The sequence below is a fragment of the Pagrus pagrus genome (genome assembly GCF_965226575.1).
Source record: "Pagrus pagrus genome assembly, chromosome: 20".
Taxonomy (NCBI): domain Eukaryota; kingdom Metazoa; phylum Chordata; class Actinopteri; order Spariformes; family Sparidae; genus Pagrus; species Pagrus pagrus.
The window spans coordinates 4,421,437-4,433,607 of NC_140207.1; the positions used below are offsets into that span (position 1 = coordinate 4,421,437).

Consider the following 12,171-nt stretch of genomic DNA (forward strand, 5'->3'; position numbering starts at 1 on the left):
TGTATGGAGATGTATTGCCGTGCATCCAACATGGGGCATGTAATGAGAAGAGATGACAGAGTGCCCCGGACTGCATGTGCACCTGCCACATACTGGCCGGGCCAAGTCAGCGGGACGAGAGACGAAGATGAAGATGAACAGAGCAAAAAAAAAAAAAAAAAAAGCAGCCCTCTCCACCTCCCTCTGCCCCCTCCCAGCCCTCGCCGCGTGGCTGATTTACAAGTTATGGCCTTTTTCTCCTTCATTCCACTGTCATTGAAAAAGAGATTAGATGGGGCCGATTGCTTTTAGACATCAAACATCATGCAGCCGATCCGTCATAGCGGTGGCTTTCAGCGCAGCCTCTTATGAGGAGAGCTTTCTGGATGCATTCACAGTCAGAAGAAGAAGAAAAAAAAAAAAAAGAAAACACTGTGTGCCTTCCCAGCGTCCACCCCTCTTCTTCAGCCTCTAACCTCCCCTGTTTCTCCATTCCACAGTCAACTGATGCTCACTGGGATGTAAGGGCACTATTTTCTCCCTTACCCCCTTCCAACCCACCCACCCGCCCACTCTTTTCTCCCCTCCCTTTTGCTTCTTCGTCCCGTTTTTCTTTCTCCCTTTTCTTTATCGCTAACTTGTGAATGGCAGCCAATCAGGGGCAGAGTCGCCTCAGCTTCAGCCTCGGTGACATCCACCGCCAGAAGTGATGCACTGCTAGAGAAAGAGAGAGGAGGGGATAGAGAGAGAGAAAAGGGGAGGGGGGAGGAGGAGGAAAGGGGGAGGGAGAGACGGAGACAGAGAAAGAGAGAGAGAGAGAGAGAGAGAGAGAGAGAGAGAGAGAGAGAGAGAGAGAGAGAGAGATGATAGAAGGAAAGTGTAGAGGAGGAAAGGGAGAGAAGCCAGAGAGCGGGGAGGAGAAATGGAGCGAGGGAGGGCAGAGAGAAAGAGAGAAGCATAGAGCGAGGGAGGGAGGCAGGCAGGAGACTCTCTCTCTATTTCTCTCTCTCTCACACACACACACACACAGACACACACACACACACACACTCCCATACACATTCGCACCAGCTGTGCTGTTGTCAGTCTTGGAATGTAAGCACTGCCGTGAGGAGTCAGATTCTCCGCCGCTAAGCACTGCTAAGGAGTAGGAACACAGTCACCGCGCACTCAGTGACACAGATGGATGCTAAGCTGTGAGAAATCAAAAGGTAAGGGCTTTTTTTCTGATTAATGTTTTTAAGGATACATTTATATATTTTTTTGTCTGCCTCCAGACTCCAGGGGATGATCTGCTCCTTGCTCTGTGACAAAGCCAGACTAATGCAGCACTGTGGATATATCTCATGAAAAGTGTTGCAACTTCAAAGAGGTTGATAACAGCCACGCTGACTCAACGAGGGAAATGATTAGATTTGCTGTTCAATAACTCTCGTTTGAATCTTTCTTCATTATTTATTTATGCACAAGGTGTTCTTGAAAATGACATGAATGAAACTGTATGTGGTAGAGCCAGAGGAGATTTTCAGTAATCTTCTACTAATTGGAACTTAAAGATCATTAATGAAACTAAAAATTAGTACAAGTAGGATTTTTTTTTAGCGTATGTCCTTTTCCTTTAAACGCTCTAATAGTCAGCCCATGACACCTGTCACACACTGCATATGTAACTATAAGGAAAAGGCATTGATGTTGTGTTTTTATAGAGAATAGTGCTAACTTTGTCACTCGATCCAAAGTGCCCCGGCGGATGCACATACACCTTATGTGCCTGTCTATATGCACATGTGCTCTATATATATATATATATATATATATATATACACACACACACACACACACACACACATATGAATGTCTGTATGTAAGTATGTGTGCACCTGTTCAACTATCCATGCCAGGCTCTCTCCCTCTCTCTCTGTGCATGCATGTGTGTAGACACATTTGTCAGTCTGCTGAGAGGCAGTTGGGGCAAATCATACTTGTGATGTGCTCTGGGCAGATTTGATGGAGAGGCACTGTACCATTCATATCTCCAAAAACGCATGGAGGTGTTTATCGCGGTGTTCGAGCAGCGCAGCGAGAGCAGCCGACAGTGTTGCCGAGTATGTACATGTGCATATCCTCCACAGCACAAACTTAATCCACCCCTCACTCTCTTTCTCCCCTTCTAACCGCCCCTCTCTCTCTCTCGCTCTCCTCTGTTGTGTGCCGCCTAACACACCGACAGCTTTACGGTCACCAAAGTGATATTTTATGGGTATAGCAGTGTGCACCGGGTCACCCATGTTGGGCCATTATTGTTTAGTGCAAATTAGCCACTAACACGCTCCCTGAATTATTGTCAGATATGGAGTGACCTTTCAGTGTTGAAATGTAAAAGAGGTAGAAATCCATTCTCCCACACAGGCACAGAGGCTCTTAGGAGCATTCACACAGCTAGTTTAGGATTAAGGATTACGCATGAATATTTATATACTATACTGTATAATGTTGGTGAGGAAATGGGGAGGAGGAAATTTGTGTATGTTAAAAAAATAATGGGATTAATAGACATGTTGGTCAGTTTTATTTAATGTCAAACAAAATTCAGTGTGAATTTAGGCACACGTTTCTTAAGCCAGCTGTTCCATCTTTTGCAAGATAGATGTTGTAATCGAATATTATCAGAATACAGCCTTCTGAAAAATCCCAAGGTAAGAAATGCAGCATATTTTTTTAAATATTGTAGTGGAATTGGTGTTAGATTTTCACTGTGAACATACCCTTTTCAAGAAAAGAAGGCCTTCCCTCCCTTTTTCGAGTCGCTTTTCAACAAGGAAGTGTGCACTGTATCACAAAATTGCTTAGAGGATTTCAAAACATGAGTAAAGCTTGCTGAGGTTTGCCAAAGACTGCAGCCAGAGCAGGCAGACTTGGGAAGGTCTAGGGCTCCACCAAGTGGACATTTGCGCGGCTGCTGTGTCTTGGTGCATCAACGCCCCTCATTCCAGATTTACACTCTCAGTGCTTGGCCTGTCAATACCAGCGAGCAATCACTGGAGCTACTCAAGCTGCCAATCACACCACACAACTCTGGTGCATGGTGAGTGTTTGCTGCTACAAAAATACTGCATTTGCCAGCCGTAAATCATGTTACTGGATGAACGGTGGAGGTACAAATGATCACCGAGACTAATCATGACACCCGTTTTATGACCTTGCAACCCCCCCCGTTGCCCTCTCTCCATCTTTGTCTATTCCTTTCCCTGCTAATACACCTCTGTCTGTGTTTATTTATGGTTCTCACACAGTATACAGGAGTCACTTGTTGAATCCATAAGCAGAACAGCATGATGCTACAAATCAAATGGCGTTTGATGCCAGCCATTTCAAATTTGGTTGATTTTTATGCAGTATGTAGGAGGTTCTGGATGATGGATGCTTAATTATGGCGCACTCCCTTTTGTGTGGCTCTGAATTTGTGTATGAATGTGTGTATATGAATGTATGTGTGTGTGTGTGTGTGTATCATCATTTGCCTAATTCAAGAGTTGTTGCTTATACAATACTGTGCAGTAAATCCTAAAAAAAATTGAGATTTTAATGATTATCTAGAACAGAATATGACTTCAGCATGTTAGACATTATTTTGCTTTAGCAGTTAAAGGCAAAACGTGTCATAATTAGGAGGCTTTGGGTGAAAGTGCAGTGTTAAAACGATGCACGCATAGAGGTTTGTTTAATAATCACTGTGCCAAAGGTTGCAGCAACGTACAGATGGTCAATTTAGGTTTTTATACTCTGCCATGTATAGAGGATTATCAATTTATTATGCATGCAAGACCTCTGGAAAGGGTTTACCAGCCAGACTCCTGCTGCACACAGCACCTATAATTATTGTCCTACTAAAGTCAGAGAAGCCATAAAAGTGCTTAGCTGCAGCGCTCGGTTTAATGTTTTGCAGGGGGAGCCTGCAAGTTCAATTTTTTAGGGATGCATGTGCATACAAATTTATACAGACTAATGTGCGAGGCTGTGCTTTTCTAGGAAGCATATCCCGATGAACAGCTAGTTTGTATCTGATCAAAGATATTCTTATTCAGCAAAACAAGAATGTATAATTTTGCAGATTACAGAAATGGAGCACAGCCGAGCTCTTGCCAGAGCGAGTCTTAGCCAAGATTAAGAATAACAGCCCTAGACAACACTTTAAAAGCATATTTAACAATTTCGTCCCTTCGCATCTCTGTTCTTAATGCCGAGCCATATAAGCTGTCTACAACTTAATCTAATCGTAAACAACTTAGTTTTTAATAAACCCACCACTATTTAATAGGCTGTATAAGTTGAGATAATTCAGCTAGAGTCTATAGGATCTGGCATGGAGTCCGCATTGCTCGCTCATCCTTTAATGGAGTGTTTGGAAGAATTCTGAAAAGACACACTGGCCTAATGCTTAATAGGCACGCCACATCAAAGATTAATATCCAGAATGCTATTAAAACTCAAGGACAGGCTGGAATGATAATTAGAAAATGCAATCACAAGCATCAGACTAGATTAATTGCGAGGCGGCGTTTCCTGATTTTGTGAATGCTGGTGTCACACTCATGCCACATTAAGGGCACGCACGAGAAAATAACATAAAAAATGAAGCACTGATCAACAATTTACAGCACTATCTTTATTCTATCTCCTATTATATCAGTACTTTGACTAAATTAAAATCTCCTAACTTTCTGCTTGAGCATCAAAAGAAGAGAATGTTAAAATTCATATTAACAGTATCTGGTTTCAAACAAACGGTTGTTTTAATTGTTGACTGGTTCGTTGATTAGTTTCTTAGTTAACTGATTAGTTGTTTGGTCTATCATGTAGCAGAAAATGATGAAAAATGTCAATCAATGTTTCCCAAAGCCCAAGAAGACATCCTCAAATTTTATATTTCGTCCACAATTGAACAATATTCAGTTAACTGTCATAGAAGATGAATGAAACCAGAAAATATTCACATTTAAGAAGCCGGAATCTGAGAATGTTGTCTTATTTTTCGTACACAGACAAAACAATTAATCAATCGTCAAAATAGTTTGCAATTAATTTACTAGTGGATATATCAATCAATCATTGCGGCTTTATAGATTCTTAAAAGTCTGGTTCAGTTCTACCATGCTGCTTTGACTGGTAGCAAGATACATCCCATAGTTCTGTGTTCTGAGTCTTCGAGCCCTGATGGAAGTGTTCATCCATAATAAACTTTCATCAACTCAGCCAAAAAAGTATTCTGAAGTTGGGTGTTATTTGGAAATTATTGCTGATTAAACACATCCAATTGAGTTAAACTGTCTGAGTGACTAAGAATGAGCACTGTTTTACATTGAGATCGCGTTAGCTCCGTTATTTGATTCCCCATTCAAAGGATTACATTCATTATATTCCGTACTTTCTCTTTCATCAATGGAACCATAATACTAATTTGTTCACAGTGAATGCCTCCACTGACATTACAGTCCTTATTTAAGAGCTCTGAACAAAAGCTGAAGAATTGCTAAACTACAATGTGCCTTTCCCTGAGGTACACTGTGCAATGCTTGTCAAGATAACTCGGGTATTCTTGCCTTCGTGCAGGAAACCTACTAAATGGGCTCTATTAGAAAGAGAGGGGAGATTTATTAGGATTAACTTCCAAATGGCCATAAATTATGCATGCATACCCAAATTACCTATAAGGACGAGTCCTGCTGGGGCCTTATGAAGCATCGGAAGTAGTCTACGAATAACACAAAAAGACCTTATCACAGCAGACAGCAGAAAAGCCTGGCAGATACATGGGGATAATTGCAATGGTTTTAGAAATTCATCACTTGTCACATCATTACATCTTGGGGGGAATTACAATCTAACCATTAGTAATGTAAGAAAATGTGTCAGGGAATGAAAAAAGATGAAAAAAAAAAAAAACACATATCTTCACAAATACAATTCAGCTCTGCATATGCAGGGTCCTCTGTAGCAATGCAACCGAATGAGGGTGAAGCAGGACATTAAAATAAAAACCGAGAGTCAGGAGAGTATTTAACAGTGGTGCTTTTCACTCGCGTCAGAAGCATTTTGCTCCTGGAGATGCTCACATTATGCTTTTCAAACATGCTCACCGGCTGTGAAGCACTGTTTGCGTATCATCAGTAATGCGACTTATAATCAGTGAAGTGCGGCTCACTCCTTCACTGCTCAAACACAGGGAAAGAAGGAGACATGGCAGGGAGTTGTAGCTGCGGGGATTAAACTTTATTTGAATTTCAACATTCACTAAGATGCACTGTGATGATTGCAGTCTTTTGGTGATACATTTACAGCGCAGTGCCTCTTGCATTTCTTTCAGTCATTAATCACTTCCATATGGCGGCTCTATTGACTCCAACTGCATTAGTTTAGCACATTTTCTTTACATTTTATGAAAGAATATACCCAGATCAATTTAAATTGGTGTTGATTAGCTTTAGAATGTAACTTCATGTTACATCCTCTCCACACAAGTATGAAGGCAAACAGAAAATTTGATGTGTGTCTGACATGGTTTTGCAGAAAAGGAAGTATACTTACTACATAGAAATCTTTACAATGTTATCTATTTGTTCTCCCTCATTAAAAATCCAATAATATATGCATATGCAAATATGTTTCATTTTACAAGGTCAACTGCTTAACACAAGATGCCTCCTACTTTGGTCCTATATAGTTTCTTCAGGGCAAATACTGATTTTTAGTAATCAGAATACAAAAAAATCTCAAAATGTAAAATAACCATGATAGAATGTCAGCTGAGTCATTTCCTGACAATTTCAATGAGCCACAAACTACACAGACTAGGTTTTTTTAAAAATTGGGTTAGGGTTACTCAATTTTGTGCTCAAAGTTACCAAATTGAAGATGGCTCTAAAATGGTGTATAATAATGATGTATGAATATAGCAGAATCATGTGTCATCCTCCTAGCTTGGTTTATAGCGGTTATAAGGGTAGTGTGGCTCATTCAAGAAATAGGAGAGTGGGTAGTGTGTGAGTGGTTGAGAAAGAGAAAGTAGGGAAGTTGTCTAGTGGCAGTAAACGTACAGTACAGGTTATAGATTGATCATGAATAAACTCTGCAGCTCCTCAGTACCCAAGAATAACTTCTATTTGAGTGACAGCTATCACTACCCATGCTATAATGTATGTTTTTGCTTATCCATGCTATTATCCGTGCTACCGCTAATCCATTCTAGTGATGTTGAATCTTTCTAGAGCAGCAGTCTGGTTGCATTGGTATGGATCGTGTCTAACTAATAACCACACTCCCATGCTTTGTTTTAGACAGAATGTTAACTGTTTTCTGCTACTTTATACTTCTGCTCCATTATATTTATTTGATTACTTTAGTTACTAATTATTTTAGCGGATTCAGATTCTCCAGTGTTGACAGAGTTTGACAGAGCCAACGTGGCGCATTTTTAAAATGAATGTATTTTATCTGTAACTGGACACAAAAACCACAAATGACATTCAGAAAAATGCTGAAAATCAGCCCAGGCCAATAATCTGTCTATCTCTACTTCATTGTCAAATCCATTCTCAGTGTTTGTGCATGGGAGGTTTTAAGATTCCGCATCAAACTTTTTCATGATGAATATCGGACCAGCATTGATTTTAAAACCATTTGTGATGTCACAAATCATGCTTGTAGGCCTGCCTCTTAAAACCATTTTTTTTAGTGATCAAACAGAAAATGTACACTCTCAGCAGATGAATGTGAAAACAGCCTCCTAGTGTCAAACTCTACACATACTGCACATCATTTTACACAGTGAAGCTCCAACCTTCAACTGTCGGAACAAGAAGAAAAAAACACTTTTTTGACTGATGTGGGAGTTTCAATCAATTTTTGACTTTTCTGATCTTTGTCCATGACTTTTTGTCTCTCTTTTACTCACACAATGCACATAGATACATAGAAATTGGAAGAGAGATGCATGGTACAGAAAGCGTCGCCCTCTTGTAGTCCGTATGTTGTCTCAGTTGCTCGTCTACTTCTGTGTCATACAAGTGCCTGTTGACTAAAGTTTCCTTTCTTCACAGGGATCTAAAGGACATCAAAGAGAGGAATACAATGTCTGTTCTGATGACACTGCCTTCCAGTGTTCATCCAATCAGAAGCTTATTACCATAATTCAGAAGTCAACCAGGACATTTCCCAGCTGATTGGATACCATGATAACCAATCAGGTTCTGCTCCTCCTGGTGCTCTGTATCCCGTGGCCCAGCACTGCCCTGCCTTTCACGCCTGGGAATATTGGGAATCTGTTTGGGATGCCAGAGAGCGATGGGAGGATTCTCCAGCGCTCCAAACGTGGATGGATGTGGAATCAATTCTTTCTGCTCGAGGAATACACAGGAAATGACCATCAATATGTCGGCAAGGTAACGTGTCCAAACACATTGTCTGCGGACTAATTATAGAAAGGTTTAGCTTGTTGAAGTAGTGTTTGATGTAATTGGCTGAAGACAAATGGGCTGACAGAAATCTGGCTGTTACAGGCTCAGTTAACTGGAGCTATCAGATACACAGCAAGAACACATGGGAGTCGCTCTATTTCCCCCCAGTCTTAGACAGTTCTTTCAAACAGCACGTTGTAATCACTTATTATATCTTAAATCTAAGTTCCATTGATTTGTTGTTGGTCAGATGCCAGCTGTAACAAGAACAGCTCATTGCTAAACAAAAACAACAATGCGTGGCTTTTATCAACAGTTATTATGAATTTCATTTTCATCAGACAAGCCTCATAATCACAGCTCAAATCAGTCAATAATACCAAGGGTACATGAGTCATGAGCCAACTGAGCTGTTGGCAAGCCCCACTCAAAAGCAGAGCCATAAAAGAAGTAGACTTTAACTTTCATTCACTCCAAAATGATCCCACTAGGAGGTACGTTAAATGGGCTTGCATTTCTATAGCGCTTTTCCAGTCTACTGCATGTTCAAAGATCTTCAAGACACTTGACACATTCAGCAAGGTATGCCCACTGTGACACATGACAGAAAAATAGAAACAGAAATAACATAAGTTGACCGTAACACCAGCTGCACAGAGCTGCGACCATTAGTTGATTAATCAATCAATGGATTGAAGTAAAGTTGATCGCAAACTGTTTTGATGATCATGTTTGAAGCAAAAAATGTGCAATATTTGTGGGTTCCACCTTCTTAAATGTAAATATTTGCTGTTTGAAGACGTAACTTTGGGCTCATTGATTTTGGATAATAGTAAAAAAAATATATATTATACACAAGTGTATAATATTCACATTTAGTTTAGAAGATAGTCTTCACAAATAAATATACCTTTCTTGAGTAAATTTGTGGCTTAGTACTGCATAGAAATTAAAATTAATGGGACATTTTAAATTGGGGCAAACTGTGTTTTTTAATGTATCTCGAGTTCTTGCTTACTCTATACAAGTTTGAGAGACATACAAAAAGAAAAGGTATACATTTAATAACTGATATCAAGCCAAGGCCTGAACAAGTCAGACTCAGAAACAAGCATGAGACTTAAACCTGACTCAGGCGTCTGGAGAGCGATTTGAGTTTTCAGGACAATGCTCCTCCTCCACACCCACCCAGATCAGAGGGGGTTCTTGTCAGCTCACCCATGCTAGCACTATAAAGACAGGTGTGATGGGGAACGCTACAGTTATCAACTCGAAGGAGGGAAATGAGGTGACTGTCGACAGCCAATTTTCTCAGAGGAAGCTGGCTTTCATCACACACCTCATTCTCCGGAGTAAACAAGTGTCTTGTGCAAGGTTGAGTAGGGGGGATATGACAACTTCTTTTGCAGAAACCATCATACTGATGTGGTGAAGAGAAAGATACTGCAAAAAATAAATGGAATAGGGAAAGGAGGAGGAGGAAGAAGAAGAAAACATATCAATCAAGAAGGCCAATGAAATTCACCTTGTTGTGTTATGTGATGAAGCAGCAAAGCAAATGCTAGTTATAAATGGGGCCATCCCTTGATATGTCACTGACTGGCGCGATGTGGCTTTCTTCTCGACTCTTTGATGCTTTCTGGCACCCAACTTCTGCAGCGTGTCAGCATCACATTCACCAGCTCCCCACTCTTTCCTGTGTCCAATATCATTCACTATTAAAGTGTCAGAATAACACGAGGCTGTAATAAATTACTGAGGGGGAAAATAGGGCAGCCACATGCTGCCACTCTGCTTTACAGAAGAAGCCGTGGCGATCCGTATCACTAATTCTATCAGTTTAACTTTGGAGTTTTAGATAGCGAGAAAGACTGTGAGGCCAACAGAGACAAATACACAGAGAATAAGTTGAAGAGTAGATAAATAGATAGAGAACAAGTTACAGGGTGTAGATAGCAAAAAAAGAGTTGGTTAGGCGATAAATCTGAAACAACTTTGATATTTGATTAATCATTTCTCTAGCAAAAAAGCTTCATACGATCTCTCATTTTGGAAGATTTGCTGTTTTTCCTTGACAGTTAACTGAATATCTAAATGTTTTAGACTGTTGGTCAGACAAAACGAGCCAATTGAAGATTGATTTCTTTGCTTTTTGTTCCATGCACCCAAGTGCCCTTGGTTTACAAAACCACCAGTCAACCAAAATCACCAGAACACATGTTAGCTAAGTGCATTTCTGCAAAACCACAGATAAGTTATAACTTAATGTTTCTTACATATGTTATGCATGTTGTAGCCACAAAAATGGCTGCTAGTTAAGTAAAGTACCTCTAAATTTGACTTCAGTACAGTGCTTCAGTACATCGCAGCTAGTTACATTCCATTAGTAGTTATTCTAAATTTTGTTACTAGAATTTTATTTTTACTGCAAATGTTAAAGGTCCCCATGATAACTAATAATCAGTATTGGTATCTGCCTGGAAAAAACACATTGGTCAATCCTTAATGAAAATAATAAAAAATTACAGCCCCAAAAACAAGCTGTAGGATGGAATGATGGTTGGATGGATGGCTAGCTGGCTGGCTGGCTGGCTGGCTGGCTGGATGTTTTAGCTGCAGGCATAGAAAATATAGAAATCGATAGACGGAACGACCACTAGATAGAATAGCTGAAAAAAGACCAACAGACAGATAGATAGGCACACATATAGCAAGGCAGACTGATAGATACAAGGGAAGAGATAGAACAATAGAATAGGAATAGAAAAGCAGGCAGACAAATAGATTAGAGAGGTAGAGAGAGAGAAAGAGAAAAAAAAAAGGATGGAGAATAAAGACCAAATGCAAAAAGCACTTTCATGCCCAGCACAAAGCCATCAAAGCCTTGATGGTCTTCTTCATAAAGATCATTTAATGGCCTTTGCAGTGCACTGTGGGAGACCTTGTTTATTTCACATTCAATCAAACCTCTCCAATCAGCCCACACACACTCACTGACTGTCACTTGAGGTTGATTTCTCGATTACGGCAATCAAATTTGATGTAAAGAACAGTCACACTCTTGCATAGCTCGCTCCTTAACTAAAAAAAGGGAGGCAGAGAACCACTGTGACTGCAGCAGTGCACTAACTGCGACTGAACTATGTTATAAATGCAGCTTATAAAGCTTATCAAGGTGTTCAAAAGGCACGCTGCTTTGAAGCTGACACACTGAGTGGTGCTGATTGATACCTCAGAAAAAGATAAGAAAAATAACTGCATTAGTAAAAGTAAGGGGTTTGACTCAGTAGCAATTGTCAACACTGAAGAGATGCATAGTATGTGTTATGATTGGAAGTATACCACGCCATGGCCGTGCATGTATCAAGCGTAAAAAACCCTCAAATCTCATTTTAACTGACTTTCACGGGGCCATTAATGAGTGTGAGCACTCACTGTGTGCAGCTGTGGTGCCCTACTTCTTAAGCAGGGCTGTGAAGTGTGAACACTTGCAATGCTGAGCAATACAGCCGCAAACTTTGGATTCTGGAGCATTTGAGTGGCGTGTTTGAAGTGAACAAAATCCTATTAAATTCCTGGTACACTGTATTGTCTTGTAAAGAAAATGGGCCACCCTAAATTAGAATATTCCAAGGTAGCTCACTTTGTTGTGCTAATATTTTTGTTAATATGCATACGGGAGATTTTGCAAGGCCTCGCTCAATTCATTCCTTCATATAACTTATGAGGTATGGAAATA

At 40.2% G+C, this 12,171-nt stretch overlaps 1 protein-coding gene and 2 long non-coding RNA genes across 3 annotated transcripts in view; 1 reads left to right on the forward strand and 2 right to left on the reverse strand.

The window, feature by feature from the left end:
- LOC311249114 overlaps positions 1–12,171 on the reverse strand; it is a 419,388-nt gene that overhangs the window by 218,531 nt on the left and 188,686 nt on the right. The gene's annotated exons all lie outside the window — the stretch shown is intronic.
- LOC311249112 (cadherin-10-like) overlaps positions 909–12,171 on the forward strand; it is a 31,650-nt gene continuing 20,387 nt past the window's right edge. Inside the window, exons 1-2 of the mRNA XM_084339864.1 lie at positions 909–1,190; positions 8,076–8,417. Of these exons, the coding sequence (XP_084195990.1) occupies positions 8,208–8,417 (210 nt within the window). The 5' untranslated portion in view covers positions 909–1,190; positions 8,076–8,207. The remainder of the gene's footprint in view (positions 1,191–8,075; positions 8,418–12,171) is intronic.
- Positions 7,691–8,251, reverse strand: LOC311249116. The gene is made up of 2 exons (XR_014621119.1): positions 8,162–8,251; positions 7,691–8,079 (listed from the first exon to the last, which is right to left on the reverse strand). It is a non-coding gene; the product is annotated as an uncharacterized lncRNA (long non-coding RNA).